The sequence below is a fragment of the Lepisosteus platostomus genome, chromosome 22 (genome assembly GCF_059453375.1).
Source record: "Lepisosteus platostomus isolate fLepPlt1 chromosome 22, fLepPlt1.hap1, whole genome shotgun sequence".
NCBI lineage: Eukaryota > Metazoa > Chordata > Actinopteri > Semionotiformes > Lepisosteidae > Lepisosteus > Lepisosteus platostomus.
Window position 1 is genome coordinate 17,567,966 of NC_142632.1, and position 12,784 is coordinate 17,580,749.

Sequence of the window (12,784 nt, forward strand, 5' to 3'; positions counted from 1 at the left end):
TGTTTCATAAGGGACACACAGTAAACTTGCCCAGATGTGGACTTGAGCTCGGTTCTGTCAGTCCAGACAGCCGGCCCAGCTGCGGACTTGAGCCTGGGCCCAGTCCGTGTCCCTGTGTAACTGGTTGCCCGGGCAGTGGTGCACCATCGGCATAGGTCTTTGAGTGGTCCGTCAGGACTCTCTTGGCATGACAGTAACTCCTCCCACACCTGCAGGCTAGCAGTGATGTCAGCGAGAGACACATCACTCCCTGACTCTCCTGTACGTCACTGTGGAGCCCGCAGCATGTCAAATGATGAACGAGCCTATGGGGTTTTTGAAGAAACAAAAAATGTTTTTCAAACAAGAATCCGAGAGCAGTTTTCTCTTCCGTTGAGACCGCGTTGTAACTACGGATACAGTGAAAATGACTTGATTGTTTGGATTCAGGTTACTACCGTAGGAAGGCTTGGCAGTGGCTGCTCGAGCAGAGAGTATCGGCTTCCCTGCATCAGCTGTCAGGTTATTGAATGATAACCTTCGGTCACCCCGGCCAGTGTCATCCTTCCCAGAAGCCCCTGATGTGAGCCCCTGTCCCGCGTCTCTCTTCCTGTGGTGCTGTCACGCCAGCTGGCTGTGCTGCAGCCACAGGGGGCGCCAGCACAGCGGGCATCTCCGCTCCTACCTGCCCCTTGTGGGTGTGCCGTAGCGGCAGCCCCACGCCTCTGTGTTCAGCTGGGTGGGATCTGGCCGCGGCTGCTATTTCTGGTGTTTCGCGAGGGAAGGGAAAAGGTCTCCCCCCCCCCCACCCTCCTCTCTCTCTTTCTCTCTGGCGTTTGCTTGGGGAGGCTGATTGTCTGTGACTGTTGTGCTCCATGGAGTGTTTCCTCTGGAGTGGAAGGGAGAGCAATCAAAGGGAAGAAGGGCAGTGGAGCGTGGCAGCAAGAGCGAGAGAAGAGGAGTCGGGCCCTCTCCACGCTGACTGGGGGTCGAGTGTGAGGAGCTGCCCCAGCCCTGTCTCCTGCAATGCAATCAGTCTCTTATTGACTAGCGCTGGGCCAATTAGTTCTACTTCCTACCCATTCTGAAGGTGCAGTTGTTCAGAAAAAAAGTTGCAGCAGATATCTCATCGCATGGGCTGTCATTACCACCCTTAATTCTTTGCTGTGTGCTGTAGACCAAGTCTGCTAGGAATACAGGTTGGAAAATAAACAAGGTCTGTGTTTCTCTCCAGTGGCAACAGGCTTTTCTAGAACCGCTGTCCTGTTTCCTGTGCAAGGCTGGACCTCCCAGATTTCAGATGTGATGTGATTATATTCATGGAGCATCGGTCACTCCACAAATAAGCTGTTGAATTCTGACCAGCATTGTCAAATGGATTCTCTCTTTTTTTCCTGTTTTTATGTGGCACATTTTAAAAGCATTTCCACTCAAGAAGCCGAACTGCATGTCTGTGCTCGTGAACCTAGGGCGCCTTCCTCAGCAGGAATACGAATATCTTCGTATCTAGATGAACAGAAGTACAGAACACAAACAGCATTTCTGTTCAGAACAAGATCAGAACAAGAAGTGCAAAACAAAGCTGAAAAAAACTGAAGCATGTCCATGCCTAGATGGTTGAAGTGTTGTACTGTAAATAAAGGTTGGGGGCTTTGGGGGCACAGGAGGGGATGTGCTGTACACTGTACTGTGAGCCATTCCAAACTGGTGTAAGGGAAGGAAAAATGCAAGCACCATTAGCTTGTGTTTTCTAACTAAGAATAGTCTTAGCACAGATGCGCGCGTGTGTTTGTGCCTACTTAAGAGAGGACTGTGCTATTCACAGGAGGAATTTTAACAGAATGGAAAATCCATCTGCGTCCTTTTAGAGCTGCATTATAAAACGAATCTTCAGCCATCAAACATGATCTTCATCTGGAGTGCTGGAGGGAGAGAAGCCAGCCTCCCGAAGCTGAAACATCAGTAGCAAAGGAGGGTGTCTGTGAACGTGCCCCAGCTCATAGCCCAGCTGTCACTGTGACAGCCTGACTGCTGAGGACACTGAGTTAGCAAAGGATGTAGCATTGGGGCTAAAGGGAGGGTTATATTAAAAACTCCATCTTTTTCCACTACTGTTGTTTTAACTGTGGCTGCCCTTTTCTCTTTCAGTGTGTGGAAACAACAGTATCAGTGCTCATCGCCTAAGGCTTAACCGGCTCAAGCAGCCTTTCCCTGTAACTTGACATCATAGCTGATGTGTGGTGAGCGTTCTGGCGCACTATGGCTGCCGTCGCATCATCCAGGTGGATGCTGCACATTGGTGGTGGTGGAAGGGAGTCCCCATTACCTGTAAAGCGCTTTGAGTGGAGTGTCCAGAAAAGCGCTATATAAGTGTAAGCAATTATTATTATTATTATTATAATCTTTCAAAACCAAAGCACGGCATCAGAGGTCAGCCCCCTGTCTGGCCACGGTTCCGCAATGACAGTCTTATCTCAGACCTGTATGACCAGCACAGTGGTGCAGCTGGCTGTTGCTAATTGCTCAGCTCTCTCGAGCCTTTTGTTAAACTGTAAACGTTCAGGTTTGTTTAAATCTGATTTAAAAACATCAAATTAATCGAATTAGTTCCTTTATAAAAAGCACCAGGGTAGTGTGGTGGCACAGTGGTTGGCTTTGCTGCCTCGCTGCTCGAGGGCCCTGGATTCTTCCTGAGGTGCTAGCTGTAGGGAGTTTGCATGTTCTCCCCATGTCCACGAGGGTGCTCTGGTTTCCTCTACAGTCCAAAGGCTTACTGGTAGGTTAATTGGTTTTGGAGAAATGAGGCCCCGGAAAGCTTGTTTGTGTCTGTGTGTGTGTCTGTCTGCCCTGCAGTGGACTGGTGTCCCTTCCAGAGTGTGCCCTGCCCTGTGCCAGTGGTTTTCTGGGATAGGCTCCAGCTCCCCGGTGACCCTGAATTGCGAGAAGTGCTTAGCAAATGGATGAATGGGTTAAAAGTATCAGATCCTAATCAATGTCGTAACAGAACACGGGGGAATGTCGATCTCTTCATTTCTTCTGGGCCTGTCCCTTTTTTAAAATCAAGCAATTTTCAGAAAGTTATTTCCTAGCACTCAAGCAATCAGCAGTACAGCACTGCATCATTTCTTAAAGTGTTATGTACCGCACAGCCTGCTTTGAGGAGTGCAGACCTCCATTCAGAGCAGGAGTGGCCGTGCAGTCTGTGGATTGCTGGCTCGGATCCAGGACACCATGAGGAGACGGACAGCTGGCTGAGTGCTTCTGGGACGGGGAGGCTTCTTTGATTTATCAGTTTGCTGTACAACAGCACGCCCTTGTGTGGCTTTTCCTGGGCAGCTGTGAGCTGCACCGGTCCTCCTTCTGATGCCTGACGTCACTGTGTGCGCTGTGAGGCTCCATCTCCATCCCTTTGCCTCTTTCCTTTCACGCTCTCAGGGTTGAGCCAATGGGCCGTGAGCGGGGCTCTCCAAGAGGAGAGGGAAGGATTAGTCTGCCTCCCGGATGCCTGCAGGCAGGGGGCTGTGCTGCCTGTGAGGGGTTAATAGACATACGGCTGGAAGGTGGGCGGATTGGAGGAGTCAGCCCACACTTGCCCTTTCTCTCCTGTGTGCGCTTGCAGGGTTAGTAGCTGTGAGCCAAGATGTGAGAAACACAACAGGATATGTTACATTAGACAGGCCAACAAAACATCACGGACACTCCACACTCCCCAGCGGTGCAGGATTCATAATGGTGAGCTGAGCCAGTTAAGTACTGGGAGACACCAGAGGGACAGAAAGAACAAAACTGAGGATTAAAGCGGTGTGAGGACAAAAAGACAGCATTGATCCCAAAACACAACAGTGCTTTCCTCTCAGTGGGTGGCATGGCAGTCACTACCCACCTCTCTGCCTCATAGGCCCAGGGCTCTGGATTTGATTCTGGACTCTGGCACCTGTGTGTGTGGAGTCTGCATGTATTGCCCAAGTTTGCTGTCAGGTGCTCTGGTTTTCCTCCACTTCTAAAAGGTGGTGCAGGAGAGGTTAAATAAAAAAAAAATGTACCTTTCAGGATTCAGATCCAGCTTGTCATTGTAAGTGTTTCATTCAGATCTGAATTGACTTACTAGTAATAAATAGGATTATGGTAATTATATAGGGCTTATCCCTAGAAAAATCTTCAGTTCAAAACAAAAAAAAATAGTAATACAGTATATACAGTGTGATTCTTTAAAGAATGTTACTTTGGCAAAAGGAGATTTTAATTGTCTGTTTGCTGTCTGATTAATCCTACTCAATACTGCTCCTACAGATATGTATTCTTCCTGCCTATTCAAATTGGAATCAATAAATCCATAGTGTACAGTATGTGCATTACTGAGATCCCAAGACTGAGAGGTTCTTGGACTGTGTCACTCCATAATTCATCTCATCTTTCTTCTGCAAAGAGCCAGGTTTTTACAAGCTGGACAACAGCTTTATTTAGAAAAGCCATTATCTGGCACCTTTTTTAATTATAAGGCTTAACAGCAGCATGCTATTTAAGTGTAGTCTCTGGAGTGTGCCAAGCACTGGATTGCTGTCTGCTTGCTCTGGCTCCTCCTGTTTAGACAGAGGCTGGATGTTGTGTTAGACCAGCTGCGCTCACTGTGAGGTGGTTACTAGCAGGTGTGAAGACGCGTCATATCTTTGAGGTTTAGCCTACCTGGCGAGGAAGGTTTCCTGCTAATAAACATTCGGGTCACTTCCCAGTGTAATAGCATACTGCATTAAAAGTAGTCTCATTTGCGTATTTCTGATTTTTGTCGGTATGTCCAAAAGCATGGATAATTTAATGCTTTCCACACTGTTGCTGAGTGGTGCACAAAAAATCACATTCAAAACTGGGGCAATCACAGTAAAACTGGGACAACTGGTAAACTCAAAAGTTATCCAAAGACACCACAGCAGGTAGCCGGAACCCAAATGAAATGTATAATTTCACTAATGAAAGTAGATTTATGAAGTGAGAATGTTAGTTTATCATGACCCCTCACACTAATCTAAAGTGAAAAATTAGTCAGGCATTTCTCTGGGCTGCCCTGGACTGTCTCTGAGGACCCCTACTCAGTCGTCTTAGACCAGGAGCCCCTGTCTGTTCTGGGACAATGCAAAAAACACATTTCGAATTCAGAAGATAAATGGGCCATATGACTGCATTGCTTTCTCATTCACTGCTGAATACTTTTGAAAGAGCTGTGGTAGAATTCTTTCCCTAGAGATGTGAGCACTGTCCTTAATTAGAGAGACTCATACAGAGTAGAGCAATTCAGGATTATATACCCCACAGTATGAATGATATCAAAGCAGAAAGGATTTCATGAAGCTTAAATTGTGTGTTATTAAATTGGCAAGATCATCAAACAATTAACAGGTTTTAATGTTACAGTAGGAGCTGTTTGTTTCTCTGTGTTGTGTTTGTACACCCGGTAAATGTGAGCTGTATCCCTTTTTGGAAGGGGGGTTAATCACTGCCTGCTCTTCCTTCTAGGAGGCATATTGCTTAGTATAATGTAATGAACCAGATCGCTTGCTGTATTGCTCAGAGAGTCCATCAAAGCTATTGAAATTTATTATGCATAAACTGTAACCTTAATTTAAAACCTTCAACTTGGCTTTCTGTTGCATAGCTGATGGTGCTGTGGAAGACGCAGCCTGCAAAACCTGCCTGCTTCTTTTCTCAGTTAAACATTCTATTGGTAAGAAACTGCCAGAAATATATTGCCGGCAATTAAATTCTGAAGATTAGAAAAAATAACGGTAATGGTTCTCACTGTAATGTGTTTCTGGCATACTGTAGTTGACAAGAATAAGCTGCCCTTTGAATCCATACTAATTTATCTTGTGAAAGGATCTATGAAAGACCACTGTGTGGGAGTGGGGCCGTTGGGCTGTTGGTCCAGTGATGGGTAGAAATCTGTTTTCTACAGAAATACCACACAATCAGGAGTAAAATGTACGGACACTTACAGTAGTAAGCAACAACTGATGTAAGGGCAAAGTTGTAATTATATCTTTACTGAGCATCTAGAGTTGTTGACACTGTTCTATCACAATCGCAGAAGGGTGGAATTTCTTCCAAAAGCTTGGATGTGCCCAGTGAAAACTGGAACAACCTGTTTTTAGGTGCATTGGTTTCTAAGAGGCAGTTGTGTAAGAGCGCAGTCTGAAAAAGATGAGACAACAGCGTGGCATCTGATTGTGCAGATGGCCAGCGCTGGATGTGTAAGGGTCAGCTGTCAGTTTTGGAATAGATGCAAATTGCTATTTAAATTCTAATCAATTATTAAATTAATAAGGAACATAAATGAATCCCAAGACTGTGGGGCATGTTTTTTTTTTTTAAAAGTCCTGTTCTGTCTGGCCAGGCGGTTCATTTCCATTCACGTCTTCCCAGAGTGCAGAGTAATCAATACAGACTCTCCCAGCTGTTTGCCGTGTATTAATCGCTCCAGTGAGTGTTGTTCTGACTCCTTCCGGAAAGCACAGGCTGGAGAGAGCTGCCGATCGTTTCCCACAGCTTTCAGAAATAACCTTCAAGCGGTTCTTCCTGGAGTAGGGGTTGTCTTTTCTGAACTAGCGTGCTGCCCTGCCGTCTGTGTGAGCTGAGATGGATGATGAGCCGAATCAAATGGGAAAAGGAAGGAGCCTTTGCACTCTCCCCAGTGATCAGCTCAAGAGAGCACGGCTGCATCAGGGCAAGACGTGTGACCGCATTTGTGCAGGACGCGCTGTCACACTCCGCTGGGTGCAAGCAGAGCCACGCTGAGCCCTCACAGCACCGGGAAGGGAGGCAGCTCTGCGCTCCTCAGCCCTGCTGAGGTCCAGGGCCTTTTAGTGTCCTGGCCCTTCTGGGCAAGAGCTTTGCCACACTCCTCTGATCTTCACTGACAGGGCGGGGGCTGGGGCAGACGAAGGGCTGGCTTGTGACAACTCAACATCTGCTCCTGTGTCTTCTAATTCAGAATCATTTAAGAAGCATTTTCAAACGTTCTTCAAATGCAGTGAGACAAACAGTGAAAAAATAGAAATGACAAAGCGCAGTGAGGATGGCGCCCGTTGTACGCGCAGTGCCTGTGCAGGGGGGGTTGACGGCGTGCCATCGAGCACAGTGAAAACACAGGGCAGCGTGGTGAGGGAGAGGTCAGGAGGTCCAGGGAGACAGACGTGTGTGAGTGTCTAAACAGGTGCTGTCAAACAGGTACAGTACAGTTGGAGAAAATTTCAAGCTCTGGGATGGAGCGGAAAGTACCAAGGTTAAAGGTTATGACCAGGTATCAGAACCTAGAAAGACTTGCTGATGTCGCATGCCCAACACCCTCTCTCCAGGAAAGCCACAGACTGCACAGACCCCAGACAACCATCCTCCCTGCTGGCCTTCTGCTTCTTTGCTTTCAGCTCGTAAGCAGGACTGTTAGTGCTCGTTACAGGTAATGGCTTGGCAGCTCTAGACAGTGCAGCCATCTGCTCGTCTCCAGATCGGTTCGAGTACAGTCTTTCACATTTCACAAGCCTTCTGCAGAAATAAAGAGACATCTCAGCCGTCCTTGCGCTCTGGAGCGGCTGTGAACAGCCCTGAGCCTAATAAATCAGGAGCCCCAGAGGGCATCGGACAGCCCTTGTTGAGCTCTCCAGCAGCTGATTTTTCTAGATGGGCTTTGGTCCCTGTTCATGCATTGTGTCTGTCAGGAAGGCCACAGCGGGTGTTACAAATCTGAAGATGAAGTATTGTGCTTTTCCTTTCATTCCCTGAGCCCCGAGCCCTCAATCCCGAGTCCCGAGTCCCGGCCAGTTCTCCCTCGGCCCTTGATGGCGCTCAGTCAATTGGCACAGCTGCTTGGGGAATCCCAGTCACAGTCAGCTGGAGACATGAACCAGGCTCGACCCCTGAGCGCTTTGAGAAAACCGAGTCCACACGTAGCTGGTCTGCCTGTGGTGGGCTGTGAGAAAACTGATAATGTAGGCGGACAAGGACAGAAAAGTGTGTAGATTAGATCTTGGGTCAATCAGTACGTGCATTGTTTAATTTGAGATCAAGTATACTGGAGAAATAATCATAATACTAAATAATGAAATAATTTTAAGTTAAAATACTGGCAATAGACGAACAGTGTGCTAGCCTGTAGCTCCCTTCATAAGGCAAAGTGCTGCACTCTCACATGCATTTAACTCCCTCTCAGCTTTGGTTGTGTATGAGTGTATAAACAGGTGCTGTCAAGCCCTGGATACCTGTTTGCACAGGCCTGTCCTTTGTGCCATATGTCTACAGCAGAGCAGAATGTCAGACTGTCTGCAAGCACAGTGTCATCACAGGGAGCCAGCAGGGAAGGTGGTGTACTATTCAACAAAGACACATCCAAGGACATACAGTATGGGGAGGGGCTTCAGGCTCAGTGTCTGAAAAACAGCATCGAACCTGACTCGGCCCCAGTAGTGTTAGAGTGCCCCTCATAAATACCATTATTGGAAATCCTTTCCCTGAAACCAAAATCTGTGCAATCCACACCCTCCTCACAGATGTTTTTGTTTAGAAATTGTACAACAAGGAATCCACACTTGATCCCACCAGATGATGCATTAGCCAGTGTCCAGCAACAGTGTTCAGCCTCTTCTCTCTCCCCCAGCGCTGTGTAGGCAAGCAGATTGCAGGCGTCGGCTGTGCTAAGCTCATGCTCAGTGTCTTAAACTCATTATATCTGTAGTCGATCCTGTCCTAGCCTCTGTGATGCAGAGGGTGCTAATCTTTGGGCTGATCTAGATTAATATCACAGGCCTCAGTTCAGAAAAGTGCATTATGTGTCCCTCAGCAGTGTTTCAGCAGTGGCTGTAAAAACATTAAGTAAGGTTCAAGTTGTGCTTGGCAGAACGCACGGGGTATATTATAGCTCTCACTGTCTCTGTTGTTTGCAATTGTTTTTTTTACCATCAGGCATTAGACCTGTAACAATAGACCCTCTTACTCATGGTGCCTCGTTACAGGGATGCTCACCATTAGCGTGCTGACAGAAGAGCCGCGCTGCTGCGCTCAGCCTGCCAGATGAAGAAGTGGGGAGTAAATGCTGAAAGCAAGTGAGACGAATCAATAGTTGCCCTAACGAGAACTGGACTATGATGTATCGTTGCACCTATTAAGGGAATGGGTGTCGAGCGTTTGTTTTAGGGCTACTTGGGGTTTAAGAAAAGCTTGAGCTACCATCTTGCACCTTGACTTACATATTGACAAGCAACATCAGTCGGTGTGCCGTGTGTCATCTAAATACAACCACATGGATACGTTTTTTTACTTAAAGTGTTGATAGTGTAATGCTTGATGTTAAACTTACTGTATGTGTCTACAGTATTATGGTACAGTGGTCACCGTGCTGGGGCCCTGGGTTCAATTCCGGACCTAGGGTGCTGTCTGCGTGGAGTTTGTATGTTCTCCGGTTTCCTTCACGAGTCTACAGACATGCTGGTGGGTTAAATGGATTCTGGGAAAGTTAGCCCTGGTATGAGTGTGTGTGTCTGCCCTGCGATGGCCTGACGTCCTGTCCAGGGTGTATCCTGCCTCGCACCCGTTGCTTGCTGGGACAGGCTGTGGCTCCCCCGTGGACCCGGCTGGATGGGCTTTCCGTGAAGACCTGGTCTCTCGTGTCAGGTGTAGCCCCGCCTCCCGCCTGCTGGCTCTCTGCTGCCCTCTGACACGCAGGCTGCTGGACGTGAAGGACAAGCAGTGATGAGCGTGGCAGGCCTGCTGGCCCTCAGGGGACACGTGGACAAACCTGCGATGGAAAGAAATACTCTGTGAAAACATTTAATCAAATAATTTCAGCAATAGGTACAAACCACCCAATACCAGCTACCACTGTGAGCCTCTTTATATCCCAAACTAATCTCAAATAAAACCCGTGTGGCTCCCAGCCCTTCACCAATTATCTCATTGATCAATTAATGCACCACATGTGAACCTGCAGTCCAGTGACAGGTTAGCTGAAACTCACAGTCTAATTACTGGGGGCCTGCTGGAATGTGGGAGGTTTGGAATTTCTTATTTTGAATTGTTTTCATCCTCTTTTAGAACATAAAAAACAGTTTCAAACGAAACTAGCAGAGACAAATTAGCAGTTAGCAAATTGATCCAAGGTTCCCATCCAGCTGTCCCTTGGAAAAAGCCACTCTTGATCCACACTCCCACAACCCTTTGTGTAAAGAAGTGTGTATTAAAAGCACTTCCACATTTTCACTGGGTTCCTCTAGTATCAGTTTCCCTGCTTTGTTGACTTTGTCAGTGCCCTTGAAGATTTTGAATACTTGTATCAGGCCTCTTTGTAATCGTCTCTGTTCAAGACTCACAAGGTCTGAGCCTGTCAGTGTAGGACTTTCCTTTCTTTGTTTCTGGATTTTAGAGCAGCAGTATCTTTTCCAAAGTCGTACACTGTTCTAAATGAGGCCTTTTCCAGTGTATTATACACTTTGGACATAACATCCCTTCATTTGAATTCTACATTTCCAACTATATATCCCAAAATGTTTGCTTTCTTAATTGCTTCCTCCCATTATCTAGAAGATGTAAATGATGTGTCAACATAAACACCCAAGTCTTTCTCGTAAGTAGGCTCAACATTTCCCTAATTTGCATATATCGGTTGTTTTTGCTACCTGCATGTACAGTCTGGCACTTGTCTACATTAAACACCATCTGTCAGGTGTTTGTCCAGTCTTCGTCCAATTTGATCTAAATCTGTTTGAATTTCATCTGCTGCTTCTTCTGCTTGCCAATCCTCCTAATCTGGTATCAGCTTGGCATTTGATATTATTGTCTACCTACAAAATATGATGCATTACTAAAAAAGCTGTTTCCAAAATAGTGATTTATTTTGAGCATGAGCTTTGTGAACTGAAAATAACTACAGCAGTGCTCTTTGGTGTTTTTTTCTATACTTTAAAAAAAAAAGTCATCTCAAAACTTTAGTCAAGATTGGCATTACAGCTCCTGTGCGAGCTTTGTTCTTTGTTTAAGGACGCTGTCAGCTGACAGCTGTGAAGCCACACTCTGTGGCTGACTGGTCAAGCAAATGTCAGTCCACTGTCCTGATCAATCAGGTAATGCTAATGGCTTAACTATTGTTTATTGCTGTTTGTACTTCCAGGGCAAGGACAGTGATGAGGATGATGAAGTCGCTGTCAGCTTGGATAAAGACCGCTTCATGGATGAGTTCTTCGAACAGGTGAGACCTTTCGCTTCCTTTCAGAAGCACAGTAACTGCACTGCAGCGTCTAAATATATGAGAACAAACCATTGCCTGGTTATTTACTGAGCTTTGTAGAAAAAATAAACTTGTGCACTACATTGTTTTGCAGACCTCATCGAAATTCATCTTGTGTAGGTCATTTAGTCTAACGCAGAGGTACAGTAAAAACACAGCTGTGTATGAAAATCTCATATTCAGAAGATTGGTGTTTTTTTATACTGTCTCTGTGGAGAAATCTCTTGTGTGGTGTGTGTCCATTTTCTTTTATTCTTGCAGTTTAATTAGCCATTTCAGAAATCCCTTCTGGAAGGAGTTGGGCATTTTACCATTTGTGGCTGGGTATTCATTTCCTCTTTCTGCATAAAGTAGTGTCCTCTGTGGTGCATTCCAGTCATCAATGTACCTGAACAGTTTTCCTCCTATTGACAGTTTGCCATAATTCTGACTTCCATCGTCATGATTTAATCTGTTAAAAATCAGAGCTACAGAAGTCAGTGGGTGTCTAATGCATTTCCACACCACTGCACTCTAACTTTGTCAGTAACACACAGATTGAAGAGTAGCAAACTACATACATGTAAATCTGGTCCTCCTCCATTCTACCTCAAACAGAGGCCACCTCTTCAGAGTCCAATGATTTGAAAGGATCTGCTGTGAATTCAACAGTTGTTTTCTCGCTGCAGAAATTGTTGATGGAAAAATGCAAGGTGTCCGCTTGCATGAAGACAGGAATAGAAGAAGACATAACTGACTAGATAACTCCGGCAAATAAGCAAGCAGGCAGTCAGTCTTTCTGCCCCTGTTTTGTGAAGTGGAGTGAAGTGATGGGCTGCTGGTTCGGTGATCTTGTCTGTGGTGCCAGTGTCAGCTGAGCGAGTGATCTTCTCGTGCTCTCTGACCTCCAATCTTTCTGCTGCTTCGTTCAGCTCGTGTTTGATCCCTGTGCTCGCAGTATGCAGGTGCATAGCTGGGATTGTAGCTCTACAGGCAAGCGACCAGCACTCTTGAAGAGAAAGATCTCTGCCCATTATTATTTGGGAAATGACAGGATACACTATTTAGGGTTGAAAAGGACACATAAAATAGCCCCCCAGAGTCCAAAGGCTGGTTCATTGTTTATGCAGCACTAAAGAGAAGGGGGGATAGTTGGGCAAAAAGACAGAACAGTGAAAGATTAAGAACATAAGAAGTTAAAAATGACAGAAGGCCATTTGGCCCATGTACCCTCTAAGGCGTTTGTAGCTGATTGATCCATGAATCTCATTCAGACATGATTTTCTTCATACCAGCAAAGTGTTATGGTTTACAGGGGACAGGTCTAGAATTCACCCCTCTCGATTTATGTCACTGCTGTTGTTCAAGACTGAAGGCAGGTTTCCCACTTGTTGGGTTTGTTTAGTCCGAGTCTCTGTACGTAAAGGCAATTCCAGTTAAGACATCACGAGGCTATCGTGTGTGTAGAACACAGCTTTGCTATGAATTTAATCTTGAAAACTTTAAAGGTGGATTGGTGAGAAAAAAACACCTTCCCACGCCTGGAGTTCCTTTGCTCTTCTT

The 12,784-nt window shown here is 46.2% G+C and overlaps 1 protein-coding gene across 2 annotated transcripts in view; it reads left to right on the top strand.

Annotated features, from left to right (window-relative positions):
* The window catches only part of stx1a (syntaxin 1A (brain)), a 104,918-nt gene that overhangs the window by 9,670 nt on the left and 82,464 nt on the right, over positions 1-12,784 (top strand). For both annotated transcript variants that reach the window (XM_088615840.1, XM_088615839.1), the window contains exon 3: positions 11,126-11,203. In XM_088615840.1, the coding sequence (XP_088471966.1) occupies positions 11,126-11,203 (78 nt within the window). The remainder of the gene's footprint in view (positions 1-11,125; positions 11,204-12,784) is intronic.